The 15,844-nt window shown below is 32.3% G+C and overlaps 1 protein-coding gene across 1 annotated transcript in view; it reads left to right on the plus strand.

Moving 5' to 3' along the window:
• Positions 1-1,068: 1,068 nt before the first annotated feature.
• Positions 1,069-15,844, plus strand: part of unc80 (unc80, NALCN channel complex subunit) — a 56,260-nt gene continuing 41,484 nt past the window's right edge. The window contains exons 1-16 of the mRNA XM_066401446.1: positions 1,069-1,214; positions 2,078-2,245; positions 2,519-2,567; positions 2,632-2,661; positions 2,722-2,888; positions 3,088-3,256; positions 4,205-4,418; positions 4,579-4,742; positions 5,228-5,377; positions 5,585-5,730; positions 5,823-6,023; positions 6,757-6,929; positions 9,325-9,554; positions 12,045-12,163; positions 13,320-13,349; positions 15,009-15,138. Coding sequence (XP_066257543.1) covers positions 2,151-2,245; positions 2,519-2,567; positions 2,632-2,661; positions 2,722-2,888; positions 3,088-3,256; positions 4,205-4,418; positions 4,579-4,742; positions 5,228-5,377; positions 5,585-5,730; positions 5,823-6,023; positions 6,757-6,929; positions 9,325-9,554; positions 12,045-12,163; positions 13,320-13,349; positions 15,009-15,138 — 2,067 coding nt within the window. The 5' untranslated portion in view covers positions 1,069-1,214; positions 2,078-2,150. The remainder of the gene's footprint in view (positions 1,215-2,077; positions 2,246-2,518; positions 2,568-2,631; positions 2,662-2,721; positions 2,889-3,087; positions 3,257-4,204; positions 4,419-4,578; positions 4,743-5,227; positions 5,378-5,584; positions 5,731-5,822; positions 6,024-6,756; positions 6,930-9,324; positions 9,555-12,044; positions 12,164-13,319; positions 13,350-15,008; positions 15,139-15,844) is intronic.

Below are 15,844 nucleotides of genomic sequence, written 5' to 3' on the forward strand. Positions count from 1 at the left end.
ATCCCAGGTGGAAACATCGCAAAGGAGACATTAAAAATAGGAACAAATAAAAAATAAATATATGTAATACCAATAAATTGTCACACCCTGTAAAAACATGCTGATCCCCATAAAAAAAAATGAGAAAACCAGGTACGTTATTCCTCGCTGTTATTAACCAAAGATCCATTAATTAAAATATACTAAATTCCATAATGTGAAAATCCAAGATGACGTTCATAAAAAAAAATACTGATGATGGTTGTTCAAAATTGAAACGTTGGATTTTAAATATGACATCATCACATTGCAAAAGAGGAAAAGTTACAATGATGGATTCTCAGTCAAGTTTTTCCAAAATTTTAGTTTCTTTTTAATACTTTCGAAAGCCATCGGAACTTCTAAAATTTTGAAACGGCATATTTTTGAACTTCAAATTGCGCAATTATGCCCCAATTTAATCAACTTCGTGCCTTTTAGGGTTATCGAGATCCCCATGGTTGTGTTCCAGCAACGGACACCCTGTATATCTGTAAATTTCTACATTGTACTACCTTTTTATAGAGAACATATTGAAGTGTTATATACAGTGTGGCAACTTTAACTGGAATAAATTCGATATCTACGTGGCATTTGATTTTTGCCAAAATTGCTTAAACACGTCAATTTTTATTTCACCCGATACACCCTTGGTAGTGTTTCGATGCTATAAATGTCAACCCCTCAACTAGGTAGATAGTTACCCTTAAAAGTTTAAATGGAAAGGAGGTTCAAGTGATATATGTATATATAAATTTTATTTAAAATACAAAAAAATAAAACTAAAAAAAATTAAATCAAATTAAAAAAAACAGCAATTAATTATTTTCTCTAATTTGAATGACGAAAATATGCATTTATTTCATAAATGAGCATCACGCAAGCTCTTCCGGGACGCAGGATCCAACGTTTAAATCGATACTGTTACAGGGCAACAAAATCTATGAGAATTTAGAGCCTGCCTCTAATTTCGTCTCTTGGAGATTGAGGTTGAAAAATCGAAATTTTAGATTAAAGCATGGTTATACTCAATCGTCGAGGTGCTATTTTTAAAATGTCCTGTTTTATTATAGTTACGTGTAGCGACTTAAAAAAGCAAATGTGAATTGTGCAATTTACAAATTTAATTTATTTCGCGTACATCAAAAAAATTCAAAATCATTACGACTGAAATATTGTGTTCTTACCTCATCGCGGTAAGTCTAGCTACTATTTTTTCTTATAAATGTTACATCTAAACTCGATGACCTATCTCTCCCTGTGTTAACTTGCTTAAGCCAATAATACTTTTAGAGATATTTGCACCAATAAATATTGGTAAATGTTTACATTTTAACTCAGTTTGTTAGTGTTACAACTTCTTGTAGGTATGTGTCAATAATGGTCGTGTGCTATTTAGTTAGTCAGCTAATTATAAACTTTAAATAGTTCAAAATAAAAATCTTATTATGAAATATGACCAAAAAAACTTAAAAGAAAGTCAGTTTTACTTGAAACTAATGATGACATCGGAATTTTCAAGGACAGTTTTGCATATGAAGCAATTTTTGAATACAGGTTTAGTTGTTTTTAAATTTTTGTTCAAGTTATTGCCCACAAAGTGTTCTCTTTTCAAGAAAATGATGTTGAAAGATGTACATTTTCATTTTTTAGAGGATACAAAATGGAAATTGTTAACGTTAGAATAGAGCCATTTGCATCGTCATGTCCTACTTTTTAGTGACTTATTCAGCGGTCGTATTTTCAAAATAAAAGAAAAACTATATTAATAAATTTATAATTAAGTTCTCTTTAGAATAAAAATTTCCATTTTTCAAGGTAGGTAATTTTCTCAAAAATTTTACTATTACATTTGACAGTTAATAGAAGTTTTATCTTATCCTCGGTTTTTTGCGGCATTTTTTTTTCATTAATTATAGAGCGTTTCCATCTACAGCTGTGTATGAAAAAACCATGCTAATCCTATTTGGTACGACTATAATAAGACCCTTACTCTTTTGCAAAGCCAATGTAATTTATCCACGAATTAAATAGAAATTATGGTATTTTCCATTCCCAGGAACATGGGAACATCGTCATTACGTTACTGAGGTTGTTTCGCTAGAGAATAAGAAATTCGGAAGAGAGTTGATATGCAGGCTCAGGATGGAAGCCTTCAGAATGAAGGAATTCTCAATGAGGTGGCTGTTCCGATTCCTATCCAGATATTTCTTTGGCGTCAAGTAAGGTAAGTCGATTTTGTCCATTTCCGGTAATTTCAGCGGTTACAACTGATTATTATATAAATTTAATACATAGCTAGAAAATTACGTTGAGCATTAATAGTTACAAAAAAGCAGATAATTAATGAAATAAAACAGAAATTATTTTCAAATTCTTCGAACGTACAGAATAGCTACATTTGTTATTTTGTGGAATTAGTATCCAGTGGGATACCTTACATTATCTTATACGGGCGTAATAGAGCCTCAATCCTCATAGTTTATCTATTATTTTGTAGCCCATTTGTCAGACCAAAACTAGGAAAATTGCACGAAGCCTCGTGTATGGTAAGCATTTTATTAAAATACCATTATTAAAAGAGTTAAGTTAACCATTATTGCCCTCTCGCAGTTTTGTCAGCATGCTATTACAGGACATCACGTAAGTCTTTATAATCGTAAAACCTTGATAATGGTTTTAAAGGAGAAATTTATATTTTAGGAGCTTAAGGAAGCGTGTAAAAACTTTGAGAAAGTTCTGGTGCAGAACTTGTTTTCTGGACTTAAGAAAGACCTTACAGAGGCAGTGAAAACAATTCCCAGATGGAAGCTGATTCAAGCTGCTCTTCCGCATGTTTTGCACGCAGTGCAGACAGTCTTATATAACAGGTATAAAGTGAATTTAAAAGTTAATTAAAAGTCATTAAAAAACCTGAACTAGGCGTCAAATATCATATTCTTGGATAAGTTCATCTCTTATCCATTGTCGGTCAGATATTTCATGGTAATGGCAGGTTTACGACTCACAGCATACTGCCAGGTCTTTTCTAATGGTCATCCATTACTTATGTTTTAACATTTCTTTTAGGATGAAAGATGGTAACCTTCAAAGCTTGGGTGCTCTGGAGACAAAGTTACTTTATACACTTCACTGGATTCTTCTGGATGCTGCGGAAGAGTGTGCTGACACGGACCTCGACAAGGACTTGTTCCATTACTCCCATTTTCACTATTTATTTTCAGTTCCAACTATAACTGTAAGTAGTTATGATTGAACCAAAATTTAATCTTTAAATGTTTACACGTTAAACTTGATGATAAGTTAGTAATATACCGAGAGCCCATTTGTTTTTCCAAAAAGACTGTCGATTTCAAAAGAAAAAATGATTTTAAAACTTCTTCACGAGACAAATGTTCGTTTACAATCCCTTCATTATCAAAATTACATTTTAGCATTTTACATCTTGGGCTTCGGTAAGACTGTGACGCTAGAAGTATAAATATATTTGATTGGACAATTTCAAGAACTAGCATTACAACGGTAAGTTCAGGTTATTAATTGATGTGAGGTTTCATTACCGTGGTCAAATTATTAACCTTCTGTCCATGAGATCCAATGATCTAATCAATCAAAAGTTATACTATTTGGAATATACGAACAATCTTTAAAACATTTTATAATTGTTTTATAAAAACGATTAGTGTGTGTCATTCTCGTTACAAAAGAGTCATTCCAGCTGCAATACGAGTATTTAAAACGCCCATGGATTTAAAGCTTTGGAGGTATGCTACTCAAATTCTTTATGATAGTTGGAAGATGCTTCTGACTCGTCGCTATAGCAACGAGTCAGATTATTGAAATTTATTAAGATATTAATGATCAAAAAATTGTTAAAATTATTAAAAATTATTATTACTTTTTAAAAAATATTATATATTTATTTAATAAAATTATAAATCCAACTTGTTGCATTTTTTTTACCATTTGTCTATGAGACACTTAACCTGCTTCTGATAATCAAGTGAAATTTTTAATTTCGAGTTACACGTAGATAGATAGACAAGAGGGCCTGGATGTATTCAGACCAGAGATGCTCTAATTTGAATCTCCATCTTGAAATGATAGCAACTATTTTTATTTTAAATTAGAATGTTACTTTAAGGCAGCTATAAAAGCTCAATTTTTTTCATATAATTCGTTTCAGCTATTTGTTTACCTGTTCGCTCCCCTTTGCCAAAACCTGAAAGAGTCGGACTTTCAAAATTTCCGATTGGAAAACGGTTTGAAAATATGGCAGCCGATGTGGGAATTTCGTCATCCGGAAGCATTATGCTTCATTTCACACTGCAAACCCAAGCCCAAATTTTTTCACAAAAACAAATGGAAGTCTCACCAATTTGATGATGTGTTTGTTGGCCGTAAGTATTTTTAATAATTTTCTGGGTCTACATTCTTGAATTTGGGTATTAACGATTATTTACGACCTGAACTAATGCGAATTTCAAAATAATAGTAGCGGTAATAGAATGCTAAATTAAGCATATAAAATCTTTTTCTTAAAGATAGATTAATTTTTAGTGAAACACTCCCAAGGAGAGTCTACTTCAACTGAGAAGGATGGTTCGCCACAGGGACAGCAAGCCAATGGTCCGGAACAAACATCGGGGTTCCCTACGAGCACTATTCCCCCCACTCCAGTAACAGTGGTAACTGCCACTATTACCTCAAAATGTGATGATGAGGTAGAGTCACATCAAAATATGATTTCCAATTTCATGTTGAAAATCTTCCATTAATGGAGCAAAATTTCCGGACAAATTCAGAACTGCTTTGCTCGATCTGGATGCGACAAATTTAATATGTAGTTGCTGATCGTTGTTGTTTCTGTTATAGTAGCGAAAACATGTTAACGCTTCTTCTCATGCTTCCGATAACAGAATGAATAATATCATGCTAAAAAATGCAATTTCAGGATTAAGGGTACAGACCGGTCCCTTTGTCTCTTTTGTTCTGCAATTTTCGGTCGAGCTGACAATTCGAATTCTCTGTATAGTCTTATTTAGGACATGTAGCCATTTAGAGATGATATTGCGATTGACGATAGTGGAACTCCATAAGTTCAATACTTAGACCATAGAATTTACCTCACATTTTTGCAATCTCTTATGATAGCAATTTTCATTTATTCATAGTTTCATAGAATTTTTGACAAAAACTTTGTTTTAAGGGTGGATGGGTGTCTTCTCCTAAAGACACTGTGTTTCCAGAGACAATTCCAGAAGAAAGTTCTAGCACTGAAGAAGAACATGTGGTCATCTTTAGTTTACCCCCATTGAATGAATCCGATGGATTTTTAAAAGACCCGTCAATTTATACTGTAAGTTCTCAAATTTTCAAAAAGCCAAATTCGCTATATTATTTAGTGTACAGGGTGTCCTAGCGGAAATAAGAACGAAATTTACAATTCTATTAAAGGTCATTATATCTAATAATATTTTAAAGATATACAATACTTGCGAATAAACGAGCAAGTTTATTCTTGAATTGTGCCCCAGTTTAATAATTCCCTTTATTATATTTTCAGGCTGAAACTAGCTTAATCCAATTGGCAATGCGTAGGGGAGGGAGAACAAACAATGTGAATAAGAGTAATGATCATGTGCAAGTTGATCAGTCAACTCCTGCAATGACTGATACCAAAACTGCAAAAGCTCCAATGCAGAAAGTTGGGTAAGAAAATATACAAATAAATATATTTAAATAATAATTATAATTAAATATAAATCTATTTAAATTAAAAATATTTGTTATGTACGTATTAGATCCTCAACTGATAAGGATTCTATTGACAGCGGAGGAAAGAAGTCGGATTTACCAGCGGACTCAGGCCCCAAATTCGGCTCACAACACATTATGGATTTAAGTGCTGCTACTTTCTTAGATGCAGCGGTGCTAAGGTGCCTTTTCATTACTGATTGGCAAGAAGAAGGAATATATTGGGCTTTGCATTTTCTTTATAACCGGTGGGTTAAACTATTTATTTTGCTCAATAGTCAACATATCTAGGTATTACAGGGTGACCGAGGTGACGTCCCCAAAAACTTTAAACGATATGATAAATTCTATGAAAATTTAGTGCAATGCGGATCCAAAGGTTTTTTTATCCATAAGGGATGAATTATCAATGTATTGCCAACTTTAGCCGCAACCTAATTTCTACAGTAACGTTTGAATAAAGCCTAGGCATTAATCAGATTCTTTATTTCTATGGAAACCAGTTTTCAATTAAGGTTGACAATACTTTAATATGACCTTTAGATTTGTTGCTTTAATGTCCTGCTAAACTCTATTTGAAGTATCTTGCAGTCAATATTAACTCCTTGGCCATTAGTCAAAGTATCTATGACATTTATAAAGATGTTTCATATTGGTTAAGCTTAACTTTCGATTGAAAAACTTTTTTTCTATCAATTAAGTGTTAACTGCCAGCTACCACTCCTTAACTAAACATTGAAGAATTTTAAATTTTAATAATATTTCATGTAGCATACCCTATTTTGAGTTTCAACCCTTTTCGAAATATCGACGTTTGATACTTTTTGCACTGTCATAGCTTTCTGACAGTTTATGCCACGGCGATTTGGTTTCGGAATACCAAGTTTGATATCGTGAAAAATTTTGACAACTCTTTAATAGATGTCAAATTTGATATTCCGATTTACTGCTGTATATCGTGGAATGTTTAATTTCTTCTAGACTTAGGGATATAAGCGAAGAAAGCGCTGCGCAGCATCAGCCACGGAAGAGAAGTAATTCGTTGCCAATACCGAAAATTGAAGTATCGTTTTATCCCAACAACGACCCAAAAAAAGTGGAAAACAAGGACTTCATAGAAGTGCCCGAACAAAAAGACGTTTCGTTTCTTACTGGTAAGTTTAGCGAGATTCAATTGCGGCTTGAACAATTAGAAATAAAAATGGTTCAATATCTTAAAAAATATTCATTTTAGGAAAAGAAATGATTGAAATTTTTTGTAGAAAATTAAATTCGTTTTAATTTCGTTTAAAATATACTCAAATGAACCATTAAAAAAAAAACTTTTTTAAAATCATCTTTACAACGCGATTTAATTGTTTTTCTAGTATGGCCATCGCAACCACGCAAGAAAATACAACTTTTTGCAATTTAAACTTGAGTTCTATCTCTAATAATAACAAAGTTAACAACAGTGCGCATTTAATTTGGTACACCCAGTATATCGTGTTAAACGGAAAATCTCTGGTTAAGATTCGGCTTGTATTTTCTAATGTCTTTCTTTCCTAAACTTAAATTGAAACAGATTAAGATTAATGAAGTTTTGCTGAAATATTATGTTTTAACTTTACTACTTTCCAGTTGCATTATACAAGGTGCGAAAAAAATACGTCCAGAAAAAAATAAAAAAGAAATTTTGTGTTTGCGAAATTTCAGGTCAAGGTAATGTCACAGGTTCTCTATCGAATTCACATCCGGAGACTGATTAATTGGGGCCTGGACATTGTTCAGCAACCACTCCTCCATTGAGGAAGCTGTATGTTTAGGGTCGTTGTCTTGCTGGAATGCAAATGGCTCTTGTAGCCTAACTTTTTCGGCATTGACCCGTAAATTATGCCGTAATATATCGATATATTTGAGGGAATTCATAATACCATTAATTAAAACCAAATTTCCAACAGCTAGACTAGGACATACAGCCCCAAACGAGAACACTCCCACCGCCAGGCTCTAACATTCTCGACATTGTATGCCATATTTGGTTTCTTCCATTCAAATCACCCATCCGATCCATAAATCCAACGGCTTTCTCTCACGCTCCTTCGCAAAGTTAAATTTTTTTTCTGCCGATTGGCCCTAGAAACGAAGGGCTTCTTTCTTTGCGTTTTGCCATAAAAATAGGAACTGTAGACTGTAGAACTGTAGATCGTATTTCTAAGAGTTGGCGCAAAAATAATCTTACCAGAAGTTGAAGCAACGTCATCGGCAATGGCGGAAGCTGGAACTGGAAGATTTTTCTGGAACGTTCGAAGGATGATGTTTTCCTTGGCGCTTGCGTACCTTTGGTCTACCTGAACGTGGTTTGTTTACAACCATGCCCGTTTCTTGGTATTTTTTAGCGCATTCCTGGTACTACTAAAGCTGAGTGGTAACTGAGATGCGATTTTTTCTATAACTTAAATCTTGTAAATACGAATGAATAATTTGATTACGAATTTGACTCGACGACTGCAATTTTCGGCATATTGGCCAACCAAACAAAACAACATAAAACAAAAACTAAACGAAATGCCATGTGAGAATACATCATAGCCATCTAGATCCATTTTACCTATATTTAAAGATATTTTGCAATCATCTTATGCAAGTGCGCCAATACTTTTTTGACCTAATAAAAACTGTTAATATATATTTTTAATTGATGCAGTCTTACAACAAGCAAACCTTATTGATTTTTATTGTAAAATAAGCCATTGAAAATAGTTAAACTAGTTTTTTGAAAAAATATGTCAGAATTTTTGTTATATTTGAAAAATTAGGGGCGTGCCAATACTTTTTTGGTCCACTGTATGTATTATACATCGATAAGAAAGTAAACGTTGCCGAAATTTAAATACAAAATATCTGAAATTTCCTTACCCTTATTTCGTTGTAAGATTTCTGTTTGAAACATTTAGTTCTCCCAGTTTATAAGATATCCACGGTCCTATGCTTATTCAACCTTCTTGTATAAGCACCGGAGGTTGAAAATCAGTTATGCAGGTTTATAAACATCCCCCATCATTTGGTTGATGAGACAATATCAAAATACGTTACTCAAGTAGATTTATAACAAACACATTTTATTAAATATTAAATTAAATATTTTATTAAAATTTGTATAATACGTTTATCCCCTATATGATATTACTGATTATGGGATTGAGATTTGAGATTATTTTATCTTTTATTATTATTATTATATTATTATATATATAATATAATATTGGATACATAAGGATAGAAAATATCTAGACCTGCTTGAGATGGCAACTAATTTATTTCTTACATTATTTTAACATTTTTGTATTCATCGTGAGTTATGCTTGTGTTGTCCCTTTCCGATGTTATATTTATTTTATCCTAGATTACTAGTTTGATTACTAGTTTTTATTACAGTAGTTTCAGATCATCGTGTCGTTGGGAGCTTGGGATAGCAGCTTTAGTCTATGGATTAAATAGGAATAATAATATTAGTTATTTACCTACTTTATCTGAAATTGTAATAAGGCAAAACAGATGCTATTTCAGAATCCCCATATATTAATCAAAAGCAAACGTCAGACGAGTCGTTACACAAACGCACAGCAAGTGAAAAGGGGCGGAGGCGTATGAAAATTGCTGATTTAAAGGCTTTCGTGGAGACAAAACTGCTCTCCAAGTCCGATAAAGCTCTGGAAAAAATTGGAGAATATGATCCAAAACCTCTGGATCAATCCCAACCGGTGCGTTTCCAGAATATTGCCAAAAGAATCCTGGATGTATGTACCCCTATCTCTTTTCTAGCTTTGCCCTTGAATCCTTAAGTGAAATTTGGAACGATGAATTTCGGCTATTGCATCGTTATCAGTTTTCGCGCTCAAGATGTTATCCAAGAATGAGTTTTTTAATCTGGAACGGTTAGTCATCCAACTTAACAGTTACGCGGGATATTCAATTTTTAAAACATTTTTGAGCGTAAACGGCTCTAATCGGAAAATGAAAAAAATTGCTGAATGGTGGGCGGTCTTGAGTACCATGACCCCATCTAAAAGTTTTTCAATTGGATAATCCGTGCAGGTGCAAAAAAGTAAAAACCGATTTCCCATGTTAATTTCCTATGTCCAGGGCTCGCCTGGACACCCGGTATACGAGTGCCAACGCTTTCGCAGGGAGTTCACAAAATTATAATATACTGATTACGTACATAGTTACAAGTACGACTGCGTTCCAAATTTCAATGTCGGATGCTTAATATTTTTGCTTTTAGCTATAAATTATTGGATACATATAAGGAGTGCGATGGTAACTTTTAATCTAAAGTTTCCTTATAATCTAATGTACTTTAAATCATAATATATGTCTTGAAGCTGTCCCTATTGTTTAAAATATTATTTTCGTTCAGCACAACTTTCATTTCCTTTAGTCTGCAAGTAGCTAGGTAGAATATCTTATTTTACGTCATCTTTAGTTTTATTTTCATTCATGTATTGTAGTGGTACCACCTTCGAGAGGTTAAATTCCGGACGGGAAGAACTGTCTCCTAGTTATTAATTTATCTCATTACTTATGAAATATTCGTCATTTACTAAAGTAACGGCTTAAAAATCGTTTTTCTTTAGAAGACACTGGATAAATCAACGGCTAAACATCTTTAATCATTTTTTTGTCCAGGCGGAATTAATGGAAATGCAGATTTGGGATAAAGCAAATTTGTGTCCTACAGTCAGGAAGATGATAATGATCATGAGTGTGCAATAGAAATTGATTGAAGGAATGTAGGGCATACTTAATGACGAAGTACCATGAATGTAATATTGCTAGATCTAATTATCCATTTCTTTCTTATTGATTTGAGTATACGAATAAATGTTCAGCCTATTGGTTATTCAGCCTTATCGAAAGTCCGTTATGGTAGTAATTTTGGATGAAGAAAACCTGAGATTTCGAATTTAAATTGCGACTAAATCCCGATTTATTCCGGTACCTCTAGATGTTCTCATCTTTCTTAGCAACATATACAGTGCGGCTTAAAAATGTTTCCCTATCATTACTATTGTTTATTATTCAAATCGGTTTCTGTCTGATTTTATCAATGTCTCAACCGTATATGTACAAATGTGAAAATGAACATTATGTTTTACCTTTTACTTTTAGTTTCGCAACAGAGATTAAAAAAAAAGGATGGAAGACAGGACTTACCAATTACAGGTTTATCATATCATACATTTCTCATTTTTTCTGTCTGGCTGCCATGATACGTTCTGAGTGAGCAGTTCTCTGGGTTCTATGTTTTTAATTTTTGGAGAAAAAAGTGTTAAATGTAGAAGTTCAAAGCATTCTAAAAACTCCAAAAGGCCTTGTTAATGTAAGGTAGAAAATTTTTGGAATGTGATTACTAATATCTCGAAAATTGTTTATCTTACGCGTTAGCTTTGTTATTATTTTTTTTAATGAAGCACCCTATTTATATTTATTCATATTAGTTGAACTCATTAAGGCTATTCCAGTGATATATGGTTTTATAAATTTATCTACTACAATATAGGTAAAAATTCATTATCACATCGTTTCCAAGGTACGATTCTATATTATATTTATTATTTATATCTATATTCTAAGCCAGATATAAAAGGAATAAACAAATAACAACAACCAACTCTGAATTAACTAATATGAATTAAAAATGAGTCATAGTTGAACATCCAATTAAATATTTAATTTTAGTTTATTGGTAATATTATTTATTGTTTTTATTTATTACTGCTAAATTTTTTGTTCTAATACGGGAATTAATGTCAGTATTATAAATTTTGTGACACATAAGTTAATCAAATCTATAATATCATTGGAATCGCTTTCATGAATCTTACTGATATCAGTGATGGTGTTCCAATAAAAAAAGTCAATTACGTTTATATCCTTTGTATGAGTTTATTTTTATTAAATTCTGTATATTTACTTATTAAAATTCGCTAAATTTCATTAAATTACGTCAAACAATTTTTTAGATATTAACGATATTCCATACTTATAATAATATCAAAATACTCAAGAAATGTTTATACAGATACTTATCTACTCAATAATGGCGCTCTGTCCATATCATTTATTCAAGTATGTATTAAAATATGTCAAATTTAATGAAAATAAAATTATTATTCCGTTCCAAAAGTTTACATAATTTTGCTGTAGGGAAATAATTTTGAGCAATACTGTATATCATACTGCTGAGTCTAGTTTCCTAATAGCGAATTTAATGGTTCCGCTAGGATTATCATAGAAGTTTGGACACCGGTGAGGAAATGACAAGAAAGGGACCTCGACTGTCGAAATCTTTTGAACCAATTTTAAGCAACCTGGTGAAAGGGAAAAGCATGCCAAGCCTCAGGTTTGTAATAAAAAACTCTATATATAATCTTCACGGAATGATTAAAAAAGAGTAAGAAACAAGCTGTGAAATAAACGCAGAAAATTTAACATCCTGTAGATAAATAACGAAGTATTTTTTACCTAAAATCGTGCGTAAATTTACCACTTTGGATAATGGCTTACTTTTATGGGAAACCCTGCATACAGGATTATTTAGATTTTAATCGAGACAATTTAACACGCGGTAAAACTCAAGAAAATAAAAGAAAAATTTCGTTTAAACTTGTACATATATGTTGTATACGATTTAAAGTTTCGTTATCTAAATACGGAGTGTTATACTTTAAAAGTTATGTTTTCGTTTTTGTCTATAACTCCTAAAGTTGTTGAGACATTGAAGTTAATTGAGTATATACTATAACATATACTATAGCATATTGAAGTTAATTGAGCATATACATACAAAGTTTCAGGGAATAAATAATTAGTAGTTCCCTGTTCATGTCGAGAGTCCGCACGCCGACTATTTTTCTGATGTTAAAGGCAATTTTATCACCTCAATCTGGACTTAGACCAAATCTTTTTTATAGCACGACACTGGCTGATCATTTTATGAAAATTTGAAATTCTTCAACGTAGAAACTTGTTTGGCCTGCAAGATCCAAACATGTTTCTTCTTTGATGATCGTAGTTCAGGAAAATAACAGGCAATACGTTAATTTTTCTATTCATTTAACTCAAGTCGATTCTCTTTCATATAAGTTTATGAATATTGCTGAATTAGGGCAAATATTTTTTGTTTTGTAGCACATTTTCTCAAATAGCTCAAAAACTGTTACAGATATGGAAGAAACGCAAGGGAAAAAGAGTTTATAAATTCTACAAGGATTTCAAGTTGATAACTTTCCATTTCGGCGACCACGATTTAGATCATATAATCTGAAGTTTCCCTGAACTTGTTCATCTTAACTTGTCTGTTTCTATAATTTTCGGCTCCCGTTTAAAACCGGAATTTCCCCGTACAATTCGATTTTCATTTCTATATTGAGTGTCTTTTTGTGCTGCTTCGATGTTTAATGTTTCTTGTCGTTTGATTGTTATTCGTGTTTTAACCTTCCAAATACCTGATTAGTATGTGTTGATTTCTATGTCTTAAGTGTGTTTTATCTTCTTAGCTGTTTGGTTGACGAAATAAATTCTGAAGGGTAAGTTTGGTAAATAAAGCATTTATAATTGGAAGGCTCAATAAAAATATTAATCTAAGTGTGTAATAATCGGTAAATGGATTTCTATATCAATTTTATTGTTTTTAAGAGTTCTGTCGGTATTCTTTTATATCAGACAAATTTTAGGGTAGTTAGTTAATGTCGTGTCGTGCGATTTTGCCACTATTCGTCATATCTTTTTCTTGTCCGGAATTCATTTAATAATTATTAAAATAAAAATATTAAATTATTTATTTAATAGAAATAATAAAAATAATAAAATTAAAAAAATATGCATAATTTATAAGTTGCTTAGGAGACGATTTAGAATTAGTTGTTGATATAGCGGTTCTTAAATGAAACTTTATTCAATTTTGAATATATTGTAATACAAAAAGAATTAACTTCCTATGACATATGATGAAAATGTAATGAATGTTACTACATGTTATTGGGTCAGTGGGTTACATTTTCTTTAACCACCATAAAAATTACTAATAAATTTATCATATTTATTTAATAATTTGTCTTGTTAATGTGTGATTGAAAATATATTTTGGACCCATGTCGCTTTCTGTGTGGTTAATATTATTGAGTCCTTCCTAGAGTAGTTATATGAATGCTGTTAATGCTTATAATTGAATTTAGCGCGATCGCGCAAAAAGCTTCCTTTTTAAACGTAGACGCAAATACCCAAGTATGCAACTAACTAATATTGTTTTTAACTAAATAGTCAAAAGGATTTTAATTAGGTGATTGCGTAGTCATCTGCAGGGAGCATTGGTTACCGACACGTTTTATACAGAGTGGACAGTTTAACTAAAACAAACTCTGTAACTTAATAAATTAAGACTTCACGAAATTTCTGAAACATGTAAATTTTGATTTCCAATGGGAAATATTACGAAGAAATTTGTTTGTCTTCATGGTGGTGTATTCGTATGAATTTACGTGTTTATATCAAATAAGCTTTGCTGAATGTTGTTTTTTTATTATGCGTGCATCATAACGTAGTTGCTGACCTGATTACATGCTGCAGGGTGCATAAAACAGTCTTTATGACGCAGGGCAATTATTATTAAAAATTTCAGTTCTGCCACGTTGAAACATTTTGACAAATTCTTCTTGGAGCCTAAAAGCGTTAATTGGGTGTAGTGGTTATTGATGCACTTGTAATTAAAGAGATAGTATAATATGCATGTATAAATCTGAATTTTGTAATAGGAGTGTGTAAATGTAGAATTTTTGCGTCTTATGTGCAGGTCGGGCTTTACGTTTATTTTCTAAAGTATTAGGCACTCCTAATAACATCAAGAAGTTGTCCTCGTTTTACGCATGTTGAAACATACTTTACTTATGTTTATGATGCATGAGGGGAAAAATTTTTTTTGTGTTTCCCCATGGGAAATTTGTTTCTTTTGTTTCTTCAGGAAATATTGCTTTTTTACACGTACATATGATAGAAACCTACATATTATGTATTCGGATGTAGTGTGTTGCTAGCAACTTCAGTTTAGGAATAGATAAGTTCCAATATGTCTTATTTTACAATATTTATTTGATTGACCTGTAAAGGTCTTCAAGTAGCAGAGTAACCAAGTAATTTCAGGGGCCATTCGTCTAAGCACCCGTATCATTTCTATACGTATTTTAATGCAGATTTCTCGAAGAACAACGATGGGATGTTAGGCGCCCAAGCAAGGTGGTTCCTCCTCAACCCATGGCAAATCCAATCATCACGGTTACAGAACATACCCCGACTCCTTCGCCAGATTACATTAGGAGACAGGTACAGGTAGAGTAGTTGTTCATTTATACCTAAAAAAAATATGTGGTTTGGCTCTCATTAGTTTGAGAGTTACACCATAATATGAATTTATAATTCGGATTATGATAATAATTATTATAATAATATTAATTATAATAGTGCAAAAATGTTTCTTTATCGGCAACTGCTAAAAAACAATGTTTCTGTGCGCTCTCCATCGCGTTCAATATCAAGCGTTGTCTTCAAGAAACTGTCGTCTTTGAATTCTTGATAACTTGTGAACTTACATATATAGCATGTTTAAAATACATTCTTGAACAGTCGTCTCAAGATAATCCACTTAACGAAAAGATTTTTGTTTATAGTTTTGTATTAAAAATTTCCATAAAAAAGGTCTAGCGGGGACGAATCAGGTAACTTTGGAGGCCAGAATTGCTGCATGTTGTATCCAATTACTCTGTCCCAGAATATTTACACAAGGCGTTCTTTAACGTGCATTGTATTATGAATAAGTGGTCTGTCGCTCTAGTACCAGAGAGTATTGCGTCTGGCCAAAGATATACTATCGACAGCTTCGATTAATTCAGTTTTCAGGAAATGAAAAAAAATCTTTCGAATTAAAATTATGTCTAAAAAAAATAAGGTTTGATGATTTGACTCTAACATAGCGCAAGAGACCCGTTTTGTTTTGTAAGCTCATCTACAGCTTTGTGAGTTCCATTTGACG

This window comes from Euwallacea similis, chromosome 22, assembly GCF_039881205.1.
Source record: "Euwallacea similis isolate ESF13 chromosome 22, ESF131.1, whole genome shotgun sequence".
NCBI lineage: Eukaryota > Metazoa > Arthropoda > Insecta > Coleoptera > Curculionidae > Euwallacea > Euwallacea similis.